The sequence below is a fragment of the Orcinus orca genome, chromosome 6, assembly GCF_937001465.1.
Source record: "Orcinus orca chromosome 6, mOrcOrc1.1, whole genome shotgun sequence".
Taxonomy (NCBI): Eukaryota; Metazoa; Chordata; class Mammalia; order Artiodactyla; family Delphinidae; genus Orcinus; species Orcinus orca.
In genome coordinates this window covers 13,938,338-13,960,995 of record NC_064564.1, presented here as the reverse complement: position 1 = coordinate 13,960,995, position 22,658 = coordinate 13,938,338, and the positions used below count along the sequence as shown (strand labels likewise).

General features: G+C 43.1%; 1 protein-coding gene across 7 annotated transcripts in view; it reads left to right on the top strand.

Moving 5' to 3' along the window:
* Nucleotides 1-22,658, top strand: part of MSRA (methionine sulfoxide reductase A) — a 371,273-nt gene that overhangs the window by 115,001 nt on the left and 233,614 nt on the right. The window contains exon 1 of one of the 7 annotated variants that reach the window (XM_033429863.2): nucleotides 17,832-17,910. The exons of 5 other annotated variants lie outside the window; for them this stretch is intronic. In XM_033429863.2, the coding sequence (XP_033285754.2) occupies nucleotides 17,847-17,910 (64 nt within the window). In that variant the 5' untranslated portion in view covers nucleotides 17,832-17,846. Of the gene's footprint in view, nucleotides 1-17,831; nucleotides 17,911-21,040; nucleotides 21,063-22,658 lie in introns of those variants that run through there. One more of the 7 variants, XM_033429866.2, reaches the window with a different exon arrangement.

Genomic DNA, 22,658 nt, shown 5'->3' with positions numbered 1-22,658 from the left:
TGTTCCAACGGGGCCTTTGGACCAGCCCAGCAGCTGTGTTTTCAAGTTATTTCCACTAAACTGTATCCTTCTTCTTGACTGGGAAATGGCCCTGCGTAATTTAGCTTCCTCTCTTAGAACAGAGTCTTGTCTGGAGATATGAATGCGGGCTGTAACTTCACCATGTTTCATAAATGAAGCAGGGTCTCGAAGGCGCTCTTGTTTCTCAACAGAGACCTTACGAGTGAGAAATGGTTCTGCAGACTGGTCCGGTTTATCATGTGCTGCTTTTCTTTTTGATTCAGTGAGTCTCATGCCTCTTTGCAAATGGTAGATGTCCTGAGTGATATCATTATGCTGTTGGAGAACTTGGTGCTGGTAAATTGCAACAAGCATCTATCTCTTCTGATTTTGAAAACTTCACAGCATTCTCAGACAAAGACAGGTTGATGCTGATTCGTCGGTGAGGGATTGCTTTGGATCCTGTGACTCTAAATTACTGTATACTTCAACAGCTTGATAGACCTTATGTAACTGGCAAGGTACTCTGATGGATATAGTGGGGGATAAAAAATAGGATTTTCTGAACTCAAGGTGCTCGTACATACTATATTTACTTGTGTACTTTTCTTTCTATTCTTGAATTTTGATACTTTTCGTTGAAAAGTTTTTGTTGTTGTTTTTTTTTTTTGGCTGTGTAACTCTTTGTTTCTGTGCGAGGGCTTTCTCTAGTTGTGGCAAGCGGGGGCCATTCTTCATCGCGGTGTGCGGGCCTCTCACTATTGCGGCCTCTCTTGTTGCGGAGCACAGTCTCCAGACGCGCAGGCTCAGTAGTTGGGGCTCACTGGGCCTAGTTGCTCCGCGGCATGTGGGATCTTCCCAGACCAGGGCTCGAACCCGTGTGCCCTGCGTTAGCAGGCAGATTCTCAACCACTGTGCCACCAGGGAAGCCCCCGAAAAGTTTTTTTGAGTTCAGTGAGCTTGCTAGGTGCACCTTTTTTTACAATTTTTAGCAACTCCTGCTTTGGGAGAAAATGGTCACATTTTAGTACTTACTCTAATGGCTGTAGAAATAACGGTGTGATGTGATACATCAGCACTGACTTAAAAGTTGCTTGAGTGTATTTGCCCCGTGTTTTGGTGACACGTGCACAATTAGGGAAATTTGAGGTCTTTTTTGGTAACAAAGTTCTCAGCTTATATCTGGTATTTGTTGATGAACTTTTTCCAGCAGTAATCTGTGAACAGCCCTGAAATTTCTTAAAACCAGTCTTGGAAAGAAGAAAAGCTATGGATACCTTGGATGCATAGTTGAAAGTTCATGTTGCCTGCATAGTATCTTCCTCATTTGAAGATGTCTGTCTATGGCTGAGGTCGATGAGGGTTTTTACGGACTAGAGGGAGTCTTCTGGGTCCCCAGCTGAGAAAACAGAAATAAAGAGGCAAAGAGACTTCTCCAGAATCACTTAGAACTACGTCCAGAACCTGGGTCTCCTCACCTCTGGGCCTGTGTCCTTTCCACCACTTCACCCACTTCTTTTATTCCAGAAACATAAACAAATATTTTACATCTGATCACCTCCTAATGAGTACATCTATTCCCAAGACTGGCAAACTTTGTGATTCTATCAGAGCAAGCAATCTTATTTGTAAAGAGGCTGGCTAATTATCCATGACATTTTAACTGTCTGCATTGTCCTTGAGCTAAGAGTGTGAAAATCAGAAGACTCAGGGGTGTATATACTTCCTGATAGGTTTCACTTAGTTTAACACACTCTGACAGTAAAAACGAAATGAATCTTAGCTGTTCAACAACAATAACATTCCAAGCAGGAAAGTAATTTTAAAAACCTGTTAACTGCATTATTGCTAATTTGGTATCACAGGAACTACCAGAGTTGTAAATACAGCAATGAAGATGTGATAGACATATTTTGTCTAAGAAAAATGAAAAAAACATATATGCACTTTGCATAGACATCGATGACAATAATGGTCATTTTAGTAACTCAGGTTTTGTTTCTTCAGTTGAAATTCAAAGTAACCCAGGTGGATAAGAAGGCTATTATGTTGAAGGATTGGGAGCTCTTGATTTTTTTTTTTTTTTTTGGCTGTGTTGGGTCTTCGTTTCTGTGCGAGGACTTTCTCTAGTTGTGGCAAGCGGGACCCACTCTTGATCGCGGTGCGCGGGCCTCTCACTGTCGTGGCCTCTCCTGTTGAGGAGCACAGGTTCCAGACGCGCAAGCTCAGTAGTTGTGGCTCATGGGCCTAGTTGGAGCTCTTGATTTTATCAAGGATTGGAACTCAGTTGAGATACTGTGGGATGTTTGACTAGGTAAAGAGGTAGGGGAGATGACTACTGTCTGTGATTTGAGGAGAGCAGGGTGGCACCAGGATCTGTACCCAGTGCTCAGACGTGCTGCCCAGTGAAAAGATTCTTCCATGTAGGCTTCTGTTTCCTGGTAATTCTGCTTTCTGTTTTTAGTAGAAGGACATATCTCTTAGTACTTACCCCTGGTTGCAAGTTTCTGGATGTCCTGTTGATTCAGGGGCATTAGAAAGCATTAAAATCCCTTCTCCATCCCAAGCTTTACCTTGGCCGTATCCAGTTCACTTTTATGTCTGTGGTGAGTCTGTGCCCCACCCTTTGTCATTTGTCATGGCTGCCCCCCAGGTCGGCGGTATCTTTGGTTAATTGAAAAATATATATATTATTTTTAGCTCTATAGTATTTTTATTTTATAAAATGATTATTATTTTTGCTTGTATAGTAATGTGATGATAAGACAGGATCACCATTTATTTTAAAAAATATAGCAACATTTTCAAGTTTGAATCAATCAAATCTTGTAGGAGCTGCAAATATTTAGATCTGCACACTGAATAGATAGCAAGGACAGAAGCCCAGGTGTTCCACTTCTCTAACTGGGGGACTCTTGGCTCTGGGAGATGGCCTCTTCACCCTTCTGGTTAAGGGATAGGTCTGAGTGGTGTCTGTGGTTACCTTCAGCTCACACAGTCCCTCATTTATAATCATAACACTCGCTGCATCTGTGCATTTCAGTCATTCTGAAAAGAAAGAAGGTTTTGTCTTGTATTTTTGTTGAATGGCTGCTTTCTGCCTGGTTCTGGTATGTTCTTGTCTCGCTTTCTTCTGTGCGGACATTCCCGGTTTCTAGCCCAGGCCCGAATATGCCACGCAGCTGATGGGACACATTAGTTAGTAACATGGGCTTGTTAAATCCTGGTTCCGAATCCCAGTTGGGCTAGTTTTCTCATACATGAAATGGAGCTGATGCCGACTTTGTGGGTGGACGTGAGATATTGGCAGTAAAGCCCTTGGCACAAGGCCTGGTTCCTAGCCAATGCTTGCCTCGTTCCCTGTCCCCTCCCCCAAGGAAAGGCTTCTCTATGCAGAAATATGAACCCCTGAGTTGTGTACATTTAATATGTTTGTTTGATTAGTATCAGATACTGTTTGAAATTATTTTGTAGCTTCCTTCCGTTGAATGCATTGAACAAATGGACAGGAAACCAGATGTTTTCAGAAGACATGGGATCAAGAGTTGTGCTAACTTGCATGCTTCTTTAACACTTCCAAAAATTGCTGGGTTTTCGAGCCTGTCACATCCCTTCTCTTTAGCTGACTTCCTGAACTCAGTCTCTTGTTTGTGACCTCTACCTTTCCATGCTAGTCTTCCTCTATGGTCTTCGCTATCCGACTCACAGTTAATCCAGTAAATATTTATTGAACAGTAGGTGCTGTCCTAGGTACTGGGGATAAGTGAGAATAAGATGGATAATATCTACACCCCCAATAAAATCCATGCAGATGGGAGGAAGGCAGAACATAAACAGTAAGCAAATACACAGTTTCTTACAGTGCTAGTTGTTACAAAGTAAAATAATGCAGGAGAAGGTATGAGCAGAGAGCAGAGGCGATGCTCTTGTAGAAAGGCTGGTCAGGGAAGGCCTGTCTGTGGAGGTTGGATTTGAGTAGAAACCTGAGTGAAATGAGTGAATCAAGCAAATATCTGCAGGAAGAATGTTCCTGGAAAGACCTTGTGAGGGTAACAATCTTGACATGTTCAAATGACAGCCTGCAGTGTGGCTGGGTAGGAGTGAACCCTGGGGAGAGGAAATGATGCTGGAAACCAGTCCCGGACAGATTCCAGGGGGGGCTTCAGGCCCAGGTAAAGACTGAAATGTATCCTAGACTTGATGACTAGCCTCCAGAGACTTTGAAGCTGGGGATGATATGACTGTATTTATATTTTTTTAAGCTGAGATATAACATTGTGTGAGTTTAAAGTGTACAGTGTGTTGATTTGATATTAAAGTGTACAGTGTGTTGATTTGATATGTTATTGTAATTAGCTAACAACTCTATCATGTCACGTAATTATTATTTTGTGGTGAGAACAATTAAAATCTACTCTCTTGGCAACTTTGAAGTTTATAGCACAGTATTGTTGACTATAATCTCTATACTGAGGGTTAGATCTCCAGGACTTATTTATCTCCTAGTTGCAAGTCTGTACCCTTAAACAACATTTCTCCAGTTCCTCCACCCGGAGCCCCAGGTAACCACCAGTTCTACTCTCTGTTTTTATGGCTCAGCTTTTTTAGATTCCACATATAAATGATATCAAAATTGTATTTACATTTAAGACAATTACTGTCTTAGTCAGTTTTAGTCAGTTTTATTACAGGCTGCTGTAATAAAATACCATAGACTGGGTGGCTTAAATAACAGACATTTATTCTCATAGTTCTGGAGGCTGGGAAGTCCAGGATCAGATGCTGGCAGATTCAGTTACTGGTGAAGATCTCTTCTTGGCTTACAGATAGCCACCTTCTCATTGTGTCCTCACATGGAAAAGAGAGAGTAAGCTCTGGACTCTTTTCCTCTTCTTATAAGGACACTAATCCCATCACAGGGCCCCCACCCTCATGATCTCATCTAAACCTACTTACCTCCCAAAGGGCCCACCTCCAAGTGCCATGTACTGGGGATTAAGGCTTCAACATATGAATTTGGCGAGGGTGGGGAACAAACATTCAGTCTATAACAACTACACAGTTTGCTCCGTAGAGTATAGACCGGGTGGGAGAGCCCACAGAGAGGGCAAGAGTGGAATTGGCAGGTGTTTTTCTAGCAGAGGAAATTAGATGAACTAGTTGGGTAGTGACAGAGCTGATGAGATGTGGTCATTAAGCCAGTGGGACTTCCTGATGTCAGATAGAGATGGTCTTTCTAGAGCATCAGTGCCCTGGAGGCCTTGCTTCTCTCCTGTGCGTCATGCTTCTGCATGGGAATGGCCTTTTTTCTGTGCCCATCTGTCTTGGCCTGACAGTATGATTGGTGTGCATTTTGTGTGGGTGTGTGTAGGGGAGATTAACGTAAGAAAATACTTTCTCTGCTCCTCAAAATGTGGATATGTAGGTGAAACGCAGTGTTGCGGTGGGGCGAGGAGATACAGTTCTCTTGGCCCATGACCCCATCTACAACTTCACAGTTCTTTTCTCAGCCCCTACTCCAATTCCAGGTGATCCTTCATATGATGTAGAGAATTCCATAAGAACATCCAAAGTGAGAGGCAGAGATGCAGTCTGTCAAGGCCACGGAGACAAACAAAGCCATGTGGATTAGTTACCTATTGTTGTATAATAAATGATCCCCGAACTTAGTAGCTTAGAACAACACACACCTATTATCACACAGTTTCTGTGGGCTGGGAATGTAGATGCAGCTTGCTGCATCTTCTGCTTCAGGGTCTCTCACACGGCTGCACTCAAGATATTGGCCAAGACTGAGATCTTGTCTGAAGGCTCAACCAGGGCTGTATCTGCCTTCAAGCTCACTTACGTGACGTCTGGCAGGATCCGATTCCTCAAGGGTTGTTGGGCTGAGGGCCTCAGTCCCTTGCTGGATGGAGGCTGCCCTCAGCACTTTGCTGTGTTGGTCTCTCCAGCCTGGCAGCTTGCTTCAACAAAGCATGCAATAGAGACAGAGTCTTCTGGCAAGATGGGAATCGCAGTCTTTTGTAACTTAATCATGGAAATGATATCTCCTCAGTGTTGCCATATTCTATTAGTTAGAAGCAAGTTACTCAGGGAGAAGGGATTACATAAAGCCATGAAGACCAAGAGGTGAGGATATTGGGGGGCCATCCTAGAGGCTGCCTGCAACAGCTGTATATTGTGGCTTCACTCAGTATATTAGAGCAGAAAGGACCTTAGAGATCATCCTGGACCCTCCTCATTTTTTATAGGTGAGGAACCTGAAACTCAAAGAGGTGAAGTGACTTATCCAAGGCCACAGCGACTCCGAGGTAGAGCTGGGACTTCTGACTTTCAACCCAATGAACTATAAGTGGGCTGCATTTAACCTGCCATAAGCTGGCAGATTGTGGCTTTTAAGTTTGCAGTTTCAGCCTCAAGAAGTTTTATTCTTCTGTGCATTTTAAATGCACTGCCACTACATGGTGACCTCAGGCCTGGATCTGAATGGGATGTAAATGGCCTACCTTGGGCTTTGTTGGAAACTCAAGGCATAGAGGCTCTGCCTAAGCTTATCCAGCTTAATTCCTGTGTTTTCTATGCTTTTTCTCCTCTTTACATCGACATGTCTAAACTATATAACATAGTTTAGAGGGAGTCTTTAAAACAACATGCTCCATGATCCAATTAGCCATCTCACCTGTTTTTAACATTTCTCTTATAGTCTCACTTAATGCTGTAGACCATCATGTTAAGAATCCTCAATTCTATAGTTTATCTTGAATCTTAACTCTGTGTTTGCACTTAGCTCTTGAGGCTGCTTAGCTGTCTGAACTTGGCACTGTGTTGGCCCCTTGAGTCTTGGCCGTGAGTGTGTCATTTTAGGCTGTTGTCATTCTAGGATGTAGGAGGCGATGGAGACAGGTTAGTTATGCTCAGGACTAGGGTTGCATGAGAACTAACAGAAGACACCTGAGGCGTGTCACCTGGAACTTACAGGGTGAAACATGGGTGATCGGTCAGGAATTGGGAGATTCAGAAAATGGCTGTGGTGCTCCCTGGGATCTACTGTTGAGAGCCAGGATCCTGCGATGAAGAAGTCGGAGCAGTGCTTTGGAGTCTATTGAAGCATTAGTCACAGCAGACCAAAAGTCTGGGAGCTCGACACGGCAGCAATCCAGGCAGAAATGGTTTAAAGTACAGAAGTTCAGGTTGAGCAGATAACCATGCTGATGAGCAGAGGGCAAGAGCCAGGCCAATTCATAGCAGGGGTATTTGTCCCTAGGCTATTTTTCCTTTTCTGTACTTTTTATTCTTCAGTAGAAGCTCAGACATAGATGTAGAGGCCTTGTGTCTTTTCTGCTAAGTGGAGAGGAGGAAGGTGTGGCATCAGAGGAGGCGAAACTGAGCCTGGTGCTGTTGGAATTGGTAGTGTTATTGGTGTTGGTGGGGATGGTGGTGGAGGTGGTGGTGCTGGTGGTGCTGGTGTTGGTGGTGGTGGTGATGGTGGTGGAGGTGGTATTGGTGCTGGTGGTGTTGTTGTTGGTGGTGGTGGTGATGGTGGTGGAGTTGGTATTGGTGGTGGTGCCGGTGGAGTTTCAGTTTCCTTACACTACTCTCTGAAATGATTCCCAACCTCTAGGTCCCACCACTCCCTCCTTAGAAATTTATAGACTCCAAACCTCTTTCCATGAAGTAGAAGGAATCAGTTTCCTGTCCCTGGGAACAGTATACCTTGATAACTACGTTCTCTCTAGATGTGGAAGGTTTGCTTACTATGTTATATTTAGTGAAAATAGCAGAAAAGCCCTTATCTCTTGCCATGCTGGGATTAAATGGCTTGGTTTACATTGGATTCTAGGATTTTTGTTTTTTAAATACTTCCCTCCCCTTGCCAGTTCTTTTAGAAACTGGCGAGAGAATCTTTAAAGATGAAGACATATTTAAAGGAGCGTTGGGATCCTTAGATTTGTCTGCTGCTTTAAGCTTGCCATGGCCATCTTCCCGTACGTTTTCACCTGACCCACTTAACAACCTTGGCCGGCAGGTAGAGCAGGCATGACCCAAATTTGATGGATGAAGAGATCTAGATTCAGAAAAGTTCGGTGATATGTCGAAGGACATACACAGCTGTAGGCCATACAACTCATAACTGTGTGCAGCCAAGATTCCTACCTAGGTCTTCCCGCTCCAAATCCCATGCTCAAATCACACACAAAATAGCCAGAGTTGATCACCCAGCCTATGAACGAAGAGAAAGCAAGGATGAACCAAGGGAAAGACAGTAAATGATATTGAATAAAACATGAGAATAAGAGTTTGTATACATAGCCTTATGGTTTTTATTGCAGGGCTACGACCTGATTTTTAACTGTTCTTTCCTTGTGTCTTCTGCTTTTTGTAAATATTCCCAACATTTACCATGAAATCCTCTACCTGAAGGCTGCTGTTCTCTTCTGCATGGCCCCTGTTCCCCTCTCATCTCTGGAGATTGGCTGTGCCCTTAGTGAATGGGAGTCCTCCTGTGGACAGTTGGTGATTGAGGGGGTACAGCTGGCTGCAAGGGCCGGTTCATCAGAGTGCATCATGACCGGGGCCTGCCAGTTATTAGAATTCATTATAAACTATTCAGAGTCCCAGGAATCTCATTTAGTTCTCACTCAGCAGCTGGAACATGCCACCAGCTGTGGATCTAGGGTATCCCCCAAGGACTTTACCTAAGCGTGGGGGGAAAATAGGTCAAATGATCTGACGATGACTGGGTGAGTGTAAGGCAGGAAAGCCTGTTTCTACCTTAGAGTAGATGTTTTGCAGATGCCATTGAAGGAATTAATTAGAGCTGTGAGCACAGTTTAGCCCTTGGCCTCTGATGGACCAAGGAACACCCCAGAGTGTCCTTGGGGGTTATTGGAGAGAGGGAACAGAGAAGGGAGAGAAGTAAACAAAGGGAGAGTGAAGAGGGTTGTACATGCTACCTTTTCCATCAAGATCTGGCCCCTGATTGCCTTCCACGACCTCACATCTGGTCCTCGGGTGCTCTGCCTCTTAGAGCTTTGCTGTAGGGCAAGGGTTGGAAAACTTTCCGATGAAGGTGCGAGTGGCAAATATTATAGGGTTTGCAGGCCTTACAGTCTCTGTCACAACTACTCCTCTCTGCTATTGCAGAGTGAAAGCAGCCATAGACAATAAAGAGATGAATGAGTGTGGTTGTGTGCCAATAAAACTTTATTTAATGACATTCAGTTTTGAATTTCATATAATTTGCATGTGTCACAAAAATTTTTTCTTCTTGATTGTTTTTCAGTCATTAAAAAAATATAAAAACTACTCTTGGTTCATAGGTCACCCCAAAACACGTGGCAGGCTTTGGCTGGCGGGCCTTAGTTTGCCACCTCTTGTTCTAGAACTAATTAGGTAGCAGTCGTTTACATTTTGGTAAAATTGTCACTGTGTCGGTTCTCCCGGAAGCACTGACAGTGTAAGCCTTTAACTTCAGGTGAAAGGTTTTGTCACCTCCTAAAGGGATTTTGGGCAGCTGTGGCTATGATGGTGGTGGGCTGGGAGAGGTGATGCCAGGGGGATACCTGCCTCCACGTAAAAGAAGGTCAGTCCTGCTGTGCTCCTGTGTCTCCTCAGTGAAATTGGTAGATTTAAATCCTATATGTCATTTATCTTTGAGCTCGGTATAGAGAAAAAGGTCTTGCTTTGGTTTTTGTAAAAATACCAGGCTTAGATCTTTTTGTGTGAGCTGTCATCAGTCATTGTGATTGTTGATCTTGTAAATTCATGCTTTTTAGCGCTGGCAGAAGGATTGCTTTTGTTTCTGAACAAGTTCATGCAGTGTTTCTTTCAATAGGGACTTGCACTGAATTTCAACTTTAGCTATAGTTTTCATCTCAACTGGATTTTCAAGACATGGGCAACTGCCCTTATGCTACAGAGGAGTGCTTTGGAATCCTTTTGGTGTCAAAATAAAAAAAAATCATCACCAAGACCAGCGTCAAGTGGCTTCCTCTAGGAGTTCTATGGTTTCAGGTCTTACATTCAAATCTTTAATGCATTTTGAGTTGATTTTTGTGTATGGTGTAAAATAAGGGTCCTGTATCATTCTTTTGCATGTGGCTGTCCAGTTTTTCCAATACCATTTACTGAAGATACTATCCTTTACCTAGTTTATATGCTTGACTCCTTTGTTATAAATTATTTGACCACATATGTGGGGGTTTATTTCTGGGCTCTTTATTCTGTTTCATTGACCTATGTGTCTGTTTTTATGCCAAGATCATACTGTGTTGGTTTTTAGAGCTTTTTAATGTAGTTCAAAATCAGGACATGTGATGCCTCCAGCTTTGTTCTTCTTATTCAAGATTGCTTTGGTTGTTTAGGGTCTTTTGTGGTTTCCATACAAATTTTAGGATTGTTTATTCTATTTCTGTGAAAAATGGCTTTAGAATTTTGAGAGAATTGCATTGAATCTGTAGATTGCTTTGGGTAGTGTGGACATTTTAGCAATATTCTTCCATTTCATGATCATGAAATATCATGATCATGTGTCTTCAGTTTCTTTCATCAATATCTTAAAGTTTTCAGTGTATGGATTTTGTTTTAGCTATTTTAAGTCTTTTGATTTTCCATATAAATTTTAGAATTAACTTGTCAATTTCTACAAAAGCTTCCTGAGGTTTTCATCAGCATCATGTTGAACTATAGATTAATTTGGGGAGAATCGACATCTTAAGGATACCAAGTCTTTCAATCCACAACCATGGTCTAGTTCTCCATTTTTTTAGATGTTATTTAATTCTCTCACTGTTTCATGGTACAGGTGTTATACATATTTTGTTAAAAATCTACCTAAGTATTTCATGTTATTAGATGCTATTGTAAAAATATTACTTTTTTCATTCTATTTATTTGTTGCAACTATATAGAAATAGTTTATTTTTGATATTGTCCTAGTATTCTATGATCTTGATAAACTTAATTATTAATACAAAGAAGTTTCTTGATAGATACCTTGGGATTTTTTATTTACACAATCACGTTGGCATATACAGATAATTTTTTCTTTTTTTTTCCTTTTGGTATGCTAGGTGTAGGTTGCTTGTAGCTATTCTTTATCAAATTATATTCCTAGTTTACTGAGAATTAAAAAAAATCATGAATAGGTGCTGAATTGTGTCAAGTGCTTTTTTAGCTTCTATTGAGATGATCATTTTTTTTCCTGTTTGTTAATATGATAAATTACATTGATTGCATTTTTTTGAATGTTAAAACAACTTTCAATTCCTTGGATGAACCCCATTTGCCATGATTATTATACTTTTAAAATATAGTCCTGAACTAAATGTTTATTAAAAATATTTATTGGGCTTCCCTGGCGGCGCAGTGGTTGAGAGTCCGCCTGCCGATGCAGGGGACACGGGTTTGTGCCCCAGTCCGGGAAGATCCCACATGCTGTGGAGCGACTGAGCCCGTGAGCCATGGCTGCTGAGCCTGCGCGTCCGGAGCCTGTGCTCCGCAACGGGAGAGGCCACAACAGTGAGAGGCCCGCATACCGGAGAAAAAAAAAATATATATATAATATATATATATATTATATATATATATAAAATATATTTATTTATTTATTTATTTATTATTTTTGAGCCTATGTTCATAAAGGGAAATTTGTCTATAGTTTTCTATTTTTATTAAGTTTTTTCATTAATCAATTTATTTATTTATTTATTTTGGCTGCGCCAGGTCTGCTTTGTGGCACGCGGGCTTCTCTAGTTTTGGTGCGCGGGCTCTAGAGCGCATGGGCTCAGTGGTTGTGGCGCGTGGGCTTAGTTGCGGTACGTGGGATCTTAGTTCCCTGATCGGGGATCGAACCTGGGCCCCCTGCATTGGGAGCACGGAGTCTTAACCACTGGACCACCTGGGAAGTCCCTGTCTATAGTTTTCTGTGTCTTTTTCTGGTTTTGTTATCAGGGTAATGCTGGACTCATAAAATCAGCTGTGAAAGTTCCCTTCTCCTCTATTTCTTTTTAAATTTTTTAACCATTAAAGAAAAAAATTGAAGTATAGTTAATTTACAATGTTCTGTTAGTTTCAGGTGTACCTTCTCTGTTTTTGAAGGAATTTACGTAGGATTGGTATTATCTCTTCCTTAAATGTATCTAGAATTTCCCAGTGAAACTATATGAGCCTGGAGTTTTCTATTTCAGATTTTCCCATTTCTTTTGTCAGTTTTGATAATTTGTAGCTTTCGAGGTATGTTACTAATTTATTGCCTCTCAGCTCTGAATACATCATTCTGAGTATGCTCTGTGATAAACAAAGGAATTTCTGTAGTATTTTTCCTTTACTGTGAGCATGGTGTTACGCTGTTTCAGTAGAGGGCGCTGGGGAGACTTTGTGAAAGGAGGAGCCTCTCCTGCTGTTTCTGGTGTGGCCTGGGTTGGCGGGGTGTGTGTGTGGGCCTCTAGTGGAGCCTGCCTCAGCCACTGGCCCAGAACTCAGTCCCTCTGTGACTTTATAGTCTTGGCCTGGTGATAACTTTTCTGCAGCCCTCTTGACAAGGAAACCAGAGCCTCTGTGCTGTCCACGTACTCTCAGAGTCCCTGCAGTTGCTCTCAGGCTCCTGGGTGCCTGGATCCCATTGTACACTCGTGCCACTGGGTTCTGATCGCCTACATTCTGAAAGGTAGCCTGTTGTTTGCCCTGCATCTCCAGATAAGCTCTGGCCTACAAACCAGTGAACTTCTCTGCTATCCAGTGGCTTAACTGCACCTTCTCCAAGGAAGTTTGTATCCTTCCAAGTCTGTCATTCCTTAGGTATGTTCAGTCCTCACGTAGCATAGAGTTTCCTTAGATTATATAGTTACTTTTTAATTATGGTTAATATTCTCTATGTTAGACTTCCACTGTTTGACCTACTGTGTGGTTTCCATCTCCTGATTGGACCCAGACCACTACACAGGAATTTCTTGTAAGCACTACTTGGGTTGAGACTTTTTGTGATCTGTGGATTTTGTCCTCATTTCAAGAAGGGTAGGAGATATTGCTATGTATTCAACTGGTATTTTTCCTCCTCCCTTCACTCACCCCACCCCCCATGTGCTTTAATCTGAGATTTAACTAAAGTGACGGGGTGGGGGAGACCAAGAGTTGTGGTGAGTAATATTTCTGTAAGAACTGAAATTCAACAAACAATGAGCCAGGAACATGGTTTCCTATGTCACTGAAATGACTAGCTCAAGCTTGACCCTTCCCGTGTCTCATGGTGGTTAGCAGAGATGTTTGAAATTTCTTTTTTTTTTTTTTTAATTAAAAAAATTTTTTTTAAATTTTTTGGCTGCACCACACAGCACATGGGATCCTAGTTCCCCAGCCAGGTATTGAACCCACTCCCACTGCATTGGAAGCATGGAGTCTTAACCACTGGACCGCCAGGGAAGTCCCTGGAATTTCTTAATGCACAGTAAGGATCCTTCTCTTTTTCTGCTTGGAATAGAGGTACTATGACCTTAAACTGCTATGGATGCAGTGTCCAAGGCTAATTAAAAACCAGGTGTAATATCAGCAACAATTTTCATTTTTAGCTTTTATTTTGATTCCCATATAAAAGGGGAAAAACTATGTTTCTTATAGGTACCACTATGGGTAAAAATAATCCAGCTGTCTTCTTACTTCCATCTAGTCAAAGAAAAAAGCCCCCCAACTCAAGCAAACAACCAGTCAAACAACCAGGCAAACAACCAAGCAAAACCCCATCAAAATACAGAAGATTTTCTCCATTGCAGCTAAGGGCTTTGGCATGAATTTAAATTTAGCTTCCCTGGGAATTTTGGAAAAACATTTTTCTTCATTGTTTTTTTAAGTGCTATGAGGCAAAGGTATAACTTCCCCAAACAAAACAGCACGAAAAGCAACTAACAGTCCTCTGGATAATGCAAGTGAATAAAAATTGCCTGAATTATTGCAGAAGTGCTGAAAGCCTTACTCTGGTATTTTATACACTATTCCTAGACTTTAGTGGTTTAGGAACGCCTGTTTTAGCAATCCCAGCACACTAGGGAACAAGTAGGTAGAAAAATAAAATTTCATAGAGGTAGTCTCCAAGTTAGAAATGGATCATCTTCCAGGGGTTGATTTGTAAATCAGTTAGACTGGAAATGCCTTTTTCCTTTATAAAGGTGAAAGTTTTATATAGCTTTATAAAAGATGGTTTGAGTTCCTGCCGTATAATCAGTAGTTGTCCTTTGCTAAAACTTACATTATTTCCCCTTTATTAGAACGTGTTATTAGTTATCTACTGCTATATAATCAATTATCCCCAAACGTAGCAGCTTAAAAGAACAATCATTTATTATCTCACAGTGTTTTTGGGGGGGCTGGTGCGTAGGGAGTCTGGGTGTGGCTTAGCTGGGTGGCCCTGAAGTCGGGCCCCATGAAGCTGGAATCAAGATGTCAGCTGTGTTGCGTCTTCTGAAGGCTCAACTTCAGGAGGATCTGTGCTCTAGCTCGCTGAGGCCTGCCAACAAGTGAGCTTGAGAGCAGTCCTTTCCCAGTTGAGCCTTCAGATGAGACTACAGCCCCAGCCAGCACCTTGATTCCAACTTGTAGGAGACCCTGAGCTGGAACTACCCAGCTTTACATCCTCAACTGCGATGAGACCACTGAATTTAAATTGTACTTAGCATTTGAGCAGTGAGATTTCCTCCTCTTTTTGAGGAAAAAAAAATCTCCTTCCTACAATGATGAATAAAGTGGAGATTTCTTTCTATGGTCAAGTTAGTAGCTGGACAGAAATGTTTTCTTTTGTCCAGATGTAGCTTACAGCCAGCTTGGCTGGTGTGAAAGCGTGTGTTCTTAGTGTTGTAGGGTAGAACTTAGAATATATTTTCGCGCTGAGACAGTATCTCATAAACAGTGGTTAGAATCCTAGAAAGAGTTATATTTGAGACTCATTATAGGTTGAGTAGGCCCTTGTGGGCTAGCTCACCACCATTTGTAACAGCATGTTCATGAGAAAATGGATTCTGTATCCCAGATGTCCATCTCTTAAACATGCTTTTGAAATGTGACTCATTTTAAAGTTGGGGACTTGCCTGTATTTCATTAGCTCCTCTCCAGCTACCTTCCACACAATAGTTTACATTTTGAGCGATCAGCCTTTTGGGAAGATAAAGTGGCAGAAAATAGACATGACTATAATTTACTCTTAGCACTAAGAGCCTGGCAGACCTATCAAGGTATAATTTTACTCAAAATCAGATTTTCTGCAGGGCCTGCACTGAAGTCCCTTTATAGTTGAGTTATACGAAGTCACAGTCGTCTCCTTTTGTAGAATTCTAGGGTCTTAATCAGGTCCTTCCACAATCACTCGATAAGATTTAGTACATGAGAATGTACTAAAATGAGAAATATTCTTGGCCTGCTTTATATCCCCACCACCCACAACCCATATCTCTACGAAGCTGATGGCCTTCCAGCTGGGAGAGACCATCGTTCAGGCCCTGGGTGGGCTCAGTGGAAGGCTGCTTGCCTTGGCCTCCCACGTGCTTGATATTTTCAGACACGACTCTCATTTTATTCAGCAGTGCTCCAGTCAGTCATTAGAGAATTCATCCCGGAATCAGCCCATCACTTGAATATCTAAGGATATGCTTGAGCCCATATTCAAGGAAGATAACCCAATAGGCTTTGCTCTGCCCCCTCTAGTCCCTGTCCCTTCATTAAGTCAGGTGACCAAAAGCATGTTTGAAGAGCCACCCTGTCTCCACTGAGCTTCCCTGAGTTAAGATGTTCAGTTTTATGTCACTCTCTCATGGTAGACAAGTATAAAAAGCATCATAAAATGACTTTCTGTGTCATTTGTAAAACTGTAGTTGAAGATTTTGTCCATCATATTTCCTAATATGAATATGCACTGGGTTGACAGATGCCCCTTAATCAGCCATGTGACCAAACCTGATCTCTCAGGACACCAGTCCTTGGGGGACATCTTCAAAGTGGACGAGCTACCTGTGCTGTTGCTCTAGTAAGAGCCGAGTTCAAGAAAATTTCACCGGCTTTTTGGAAATCAGTGGAAGGTTTCACAGTAAAAACTTGATTTACTTTTTTTTTTGAGGGCAATATAGAATGTTTCAACCGCTTTTAAAATTATGAATGGTGAGCATAATTCCTGTTCAGTAAATCTAAAATAGATTTTCAAATATCCTTTTCTTCTGTTGTGGAGAAAAATTACAAGGGAGAGAGAAACAGAAAGGATGAGAGACAGGAGGGACAGAGAAATAATTAAAATACATACCAAATTCCAGAAAGGCAAAGTACTGCTCATGTACCAGTCTGCTTGCCTCCCTCCCTCCCTCCCTCCCTGCTTTCTTCCCTTCCTGCCTCACTTTATCTTTCTCTCTCTGCCTCCTTCCCTCCCTCCTCCCCTCCCTCTCTCTTCTTTCCTATAAAATAAAGTCAAACTTAGAAATACCTTTTATTTTTAGGTAAATAATATTTTAATACCATCTAAAATTTGTAATGGTTGATCCTCTTAAAATCCTTTTCCTTTTGAAAGGAGGACAATTAACATACTGCTTGGAGAAGGCAGATCAATTTCAGAGAGGAAATGGAGTGATAACTCTATCTTGAGGCCTTTTAAGATACTATGAACTATCCAGAATTTTAAAGCCTGGTAGCAGTTCTGCTGCTTTGAGATACAAGTGGAATCATCTTGGCTGTTGGTCCTGAGCCTGGATAAAATGTAAGCATCAGGCTGATCTGAGCCCAGGGGCTGATTGCCCGCCCCTGGCCACTCGTGCGTCTCAGCAATGCCCTCAGCCCTGGGAAGAGGCTCTCAGGCTGCAGGGGTAATCACGGGGTAGCAAAGACTGGGGACATTTAAAATGTTTTTTATTTCTGTTTTCAAGAAAGTAATGTATCACATGGAACAAAATTCAAAAGGTAGAAATAGAATATTAAAAAAAGAAATTGTAGCATATTATACACATTATCTTGCCTGTTGATTTTTTTCCCCCAATTAACAATGCATCTTGTAGATAGTTCCATGTCTTTACCTATAGAGTTACCTCATTCTTTATAATGGTGCATATTGTTCCACATTATAGACTATTTTATGTAAAAGGTTGGTGCCAGTCTCTTTACAAACAATCCTGAAATGACTGTCTTTGCACATGAACAAAATGTATTGTAGGAGCGAATCGGTGATGAATCTTGTTAATGGTCAGTGTTAACGTTCCATCTCCTTATCAATATTTTATTCCCCTCAGACTCTTCTGTCTCTTTCTCCTTACCACCACCAACAGTAATAACTTAATAAATTGAAAATGTATTGATTTAAATGGAAGTCAAATTGACATCCATGTTTATATCCATGACTGTTCCTCTTTCTTTCTAATTAAAGTCTCGTATTTAGCTGTATCTCCTTCATTTCTAATGTCAAAAGATAATTGAGACAAGTTCCCTGTAAGGCTTGTAACAACATATTCCATTTTTGATTAGGAGCTTCCACTTAGAAATAAAGTCATAATTCGTTTTCAGGAAAGAACAGGCACGGAAAGCAGATAGGCCTGGCCTTACCCTGGTGCCGGCCTGTGTGGTGTGCTGAGGAGGATCTTGTGGGGGAAAGACTGGTGTTGGTCTGGGACAGATTGCAAGGGGAGGTCTGGCCTGTCAGGCTCAGCTGAGCAGAGGGCCCGGTCATTTATCACTGTCACGGGGGTGGAGACGGGGGAAGGGGAGTCACTGGACCATTCCTGCCCATCGGCGGCCTGACAGCAGACGCGCTTCACTCAACCTCCAGGCAGATGCTGCGCCGTCAAGGGGCTCCTTCCTGCTGGAGGCCGCTGACCTGGTCACAAGGAATGAGGAAGCAGACCACGGCTTGCTACGGTGCTTTGCTCAAGCCCTGCGCCACTTCCTCTCAGGGTGTGTATACAGTGTGTGTAAGAGCATAGTCAGTGGTCTTAGAGGCATACACCGAGGCTCCAAAGTGTTACTAGACTCTGATGATGGGATGAGAGCATACCTCTGTGGGGCTCATGCTTTAATTACATTTCCAGGACTTGGATGCTCTGCACAGCGCTGGTTATTTTCATACGGGCAAACGCTGTAGTAGACGTGGAGGGGACTAAAGCAACGCAAGCGGGGACACCAAGTCTTTGAAGGGCAACGATTTTTACAACAATACTAAAAAGTATGATCTCTGTGTGATCCTTTATAGATACATTTAACATTCATCTTCAAAATCTAAAATATGTTTTAGGATCAATAGGAAATGTACCTTAGAAATCATTTTGGTGTACAGCCACCTTTATTTATTTACTTATTTATTTATTTTTGGCTGTGCTGGGTCTTCGTTGCTGCGCGTGGGCTTTCTCTAGTTGTGGCGAGCAGGGGCTACTCTTCGTTGTGGTGCGCGGGCGTCTCATTGCGGTGGCTTCTCTTGTTGTGGAGCATGGGCTCTAGGCGTGTGGGCTTCAGTAGTTCTGGCATGCAGGCTCAGTAGTTGTGGCTCACGGGCTTAGCTGCTCCGCGGCATGTGGGATCTTCCCGGACCAGGGCTCGAACCCGTGTCCCCTGCACTGGCAGGCGGATTCTTAACCACTGTGCCACCAGGGAAGTCCCTACAGCCACAGTTTTTAACACAACTGTTTTCAACACTGTTATTCACGGAGATGTCACATTCATCAAGCTGACATGTAGATTTTAATCCTTCAAGTAACCTTATTTTAAATGGAATTTCTAGTCTCAAGATTGTCTAATTTTGGTAGTCATTAGGAATTACATGTGTTAAGAGGAGGCAGGGAGATTTCATAAAAGTCAGGTGGAAATTTTTCCATCAATTAATATTATATGCTTATCACAGATGCCTAAATTAGACATGATTCTTAAATGTGGTAATTAATAACAGTATTACATGAGTGAAAATGGAATTCTTCTAAAAATGAAATGAATGATGATGGAATGCTTTTCTTGGGATAATGCAGTGTGAATGCTTTTCTTGGGATAATGCAGTGTGAATCGGGAACTCATGCTCGTCTGATAATCATGGGGTAACAGGATGTGTTAAAGAGCTGTAGGCAGTGCCGCTGACACAGGAGCCTCCGTAGGTGTACCTGGTCAGCAGCTCTAACAAGTGGGGCAGGCGTAGTGCTGGTCAGTGAAGGATGAAGAGAAGGCAGGCGTTGTCTTACTATCTTACTGCATGACCGACAGTAAGCCCAGTGCCTGGCACATAAGCCATGTTCAGTCATTGTTTCCTGAACTGTGATGTTATTTGGATGGAATATGGATCCCTGTGCCTGGACTTGCTGGAGCAGATATGTCCCCCCAAGTCCCTCTGTCAGCCTTCTTTGCTCCTTCCCCCACACGCCTGCCCATGAGTTCATAAGCTCCGGAGCCCTGCGCATCTCGGCAGCAGTGGCCTCATCAGGGAATTTAATAAGGCAGTCACGCAGCTGGGTCGAGTTGGTCCTGAAGTCCCTGAGTGTCTCCGGAGCTGTTCACCCAGGGGGCCTTGTGTTAAGGAGCAAGCGAGCGTTCAAGGTACTTAAAACCCTGGAAGGAAAAGGGTCCTCATGCCATCAAGCAGGAAGTGATCTGCTCATCGGTTTTTCTCACTTAAGAGAGTTTCAGTGGTTTCTCTTGCTCTGTCTCCTTCTCAAAGAAAACAGAGGAATGGGACTCAAAGGAAAACATTTAGATTTGTACAACTTGAAAATATACCTAATAGGATCTAGATTTCCTCTTTTTTCTTGCTATTCTCCACTTAACTCTATATTATTACTATTTCCTGACACCGTGGAAGAAACCTTTTTATGATCATACTTTTAAAATTATGAGGTAATATTGCATCTGAGGACTGTGCTACAGTTTACTTCATTATCCCCCTTTTGTTGGGCCATATAGTTTTTTTACGGATTTTCACTGTTATAAACAATTCTGCTATAAACATCTTTGGAAACCTTTGCCTCACTTCTGATTATTTCCTAAGGTAGAAATCATTTAAAAGCTTTTGACATTCTTGATGCATATCGCCAGACTACTTTCCAAGTAGACTGTAGCATTCCCACTTCCATGAGCAGTATATGAGAAAGCCCGTGTCTCTACACCCTCATCGGTACTTGGCATTGGTTTTGTAATTTTGCCATTTTCACGAATTAAAAATAGTATCTCATTGTGTGGTTGAGCATCTACTCATGTATGTGTTCGTTATTGATATATTTAATTTTTTATGTGTAGTCTGTCTTCTCCACTTTCTCTCTGGCAGTGGAACCACTGTCTTTTACAGAATCATGGAAGCCTGCTTAGGAACATACAGAAATAATTCTGACACTGTTTTCTAGGGCATCTGGTCCACCTCCTGCCCTCTCATTGTGGGCATCCCTGTGGTCACTCTCCTTTACTCGCCTGTGCCGTCTTGTGGGGACACAGCAGGATCATTCTGGGCCAGTTTTTCTTAGGAACAGGAAAGGGCTGGTGTCTGAGGCCTTGTGCACTTGGCGTTGCTGTTCCGGGTTTAGAGTCACACTCGTGGTCTTGTGCCCTGAGCAGACCTCAGAAAACACAGCAGGCACATCACAAAAAGTAAAAATGTCCTCTGCTTGCATAATGCTTTATTTTTAAAACATACTCTCATCCTCAGCTCACTCTTCTGGCCAGAAATCTCCTCTTAGGATTTCTCTCAGTAAATTTGTTGATTAAATGGATCTCCTTGAGTGTAGGGTCTATGAAGTTTATCTTTCTTCCCACAGCAGCTGGTACCTGGCACGTACTAAACACATAACTGCTAGTGGGTCTGAGCCGTAAGCTCCACCATTTGGAGCTGATGCCTCACCAAACGTGTCCTCACTGGGGCTGAGCCCAGCCTTGCTCTGCCCTGTCCTGCCCCGTCACTGTGCCATTCGGGCTGTGCTGCAGGGGGACCCCGGAGGCGCAAGGCTGCCTGAGCCCGAGGAATCACCACCTTCACTGGCCAAGAGCTGGTCTTCAGTTTGTTGTCCCTGGAGCAAAGGGAAAAGGCATTAACTGGAGGAAGGAGAGCGGCTGGGGCATAAGGATAAAATCCTCAATGACAGGTGAATTTTTGTTTTAGTGCTACAATCTGAAATGTTCTCATCTGATTTTCCTGCCTTTTCCATCACGTATTTTTTGCTTTTAGGGCAGCTCCCACTTAGATACACAGTCACTGGTCACCATGGGAGGAAGGCAGTGCGGGCTGGCCCTCCTCACCCCCTGGAGCTCTGAGGGGAGCGCTCGCCTCCGGGTGTTCACAGCAGTGGGGGACCTTCATCTCATTCGCGCCGTTGCCTTTGCTGGGGACTCCTCTCCAGCCTCTCCTAGCCACAGACTCCACCTGCCTCTAGTCGTGTACCTCACCAATCGGTAGGAAGGACTCCAGCTTCCTTGGACACAGGATGGGTGGAGAGCAGAGGTCGGCCCTCCCTGTAACTTGCCCACCGCCATGTAACTTCCCCCCTCCCCCTCCTCACATACAGAGTACACCCTGGATTAACATTCACCTTAAAACACCATAGCCAAAGTAACAGGCACTGTAAGGAACAAAAATATGATAGAAGCACAGTGCCTCTGGGCAGAGGGGGCCAGAAGCATCATCGCCTGACCTCTCCCAGTGCACCTGTCCTATATTTGGGTGACTGGGCTGCAGGTGCATTCTCAGAACTCCTGCTGCCCTTTCTTTCCAAATCAACAGTCATCAGTTCATCCTTACAGCGCTGTGAAGGGCACCTTGGCAGGACCAGGGCCCAGGATGCTTAGTCAGTGTGATCAAAGGACCCTCTGCTGGAGACAGAGCCTCGTCCAAGGCTTAGGCTTGTGGGCCAGATATGAACCCCCCTTAGTTCCAGTCTGACTTGTCCTTGAGACACCAGGGATTTGGGATCTAGAGAAAGAGCCACAAGGAAACAGACAAGGGGAGGGACTGTGAGACCATGTTTGGTTTGGGGGCCTGACAGATTTGTGTTACCTTATTCGTGAAATAAATGCACTCTTACTCCAGCCCCAAACTGAACCTAATCGCCACCGATGAGCTTCATAGCGGCGTGAATGACTGATAGTAACACAGGATGAGTATGTGTTGGGTTTTGTGGGATGAATAACGTGACAGGGAGGGACAGGCACCACTAGATGGTCTGCAGCTCTGAGGCTTCAGTCCAATATACAGCTGTTCCAGTCCTGGGATGATTTTGTGCCCAGCAGTGGACCTGGACTCCCAGGACAGCAGCAGCAGTTCCTGGGATCTCCAATTAGGTGGTGTCGCCATGGTCACCCAGACTGGAGGGGCTTGGCCCTACAGGAGAATCCTGAGGATCTGGGGGCCCACCCTCCAGTCCCCCACTTCCCTGCCATTTACCTATAAGTCCCTCCGACAACCTTACCCAGAAGATAGGAATTTTAGCTCTCAGCTTGAGCACAGGACGTGGTGCTAATCACCGGTTGGTTTATGTCTGCATTTGCATTATTGCAGGTGCATTATTGAACTGTTTTATTGTATTTTTCTGAAGGAAGAAAACAGTCATAAAGTCTGAAGTGCATTAGACATTCATAAAACAAAACAAAACAAGAAACAGCGTCAGTATCATCTTCTAAAGCTTTTTAAGTGCCCCCCAAATCCCCTTCAAAATCTCTCCGATAGTTGACTTTGACCCAATCGT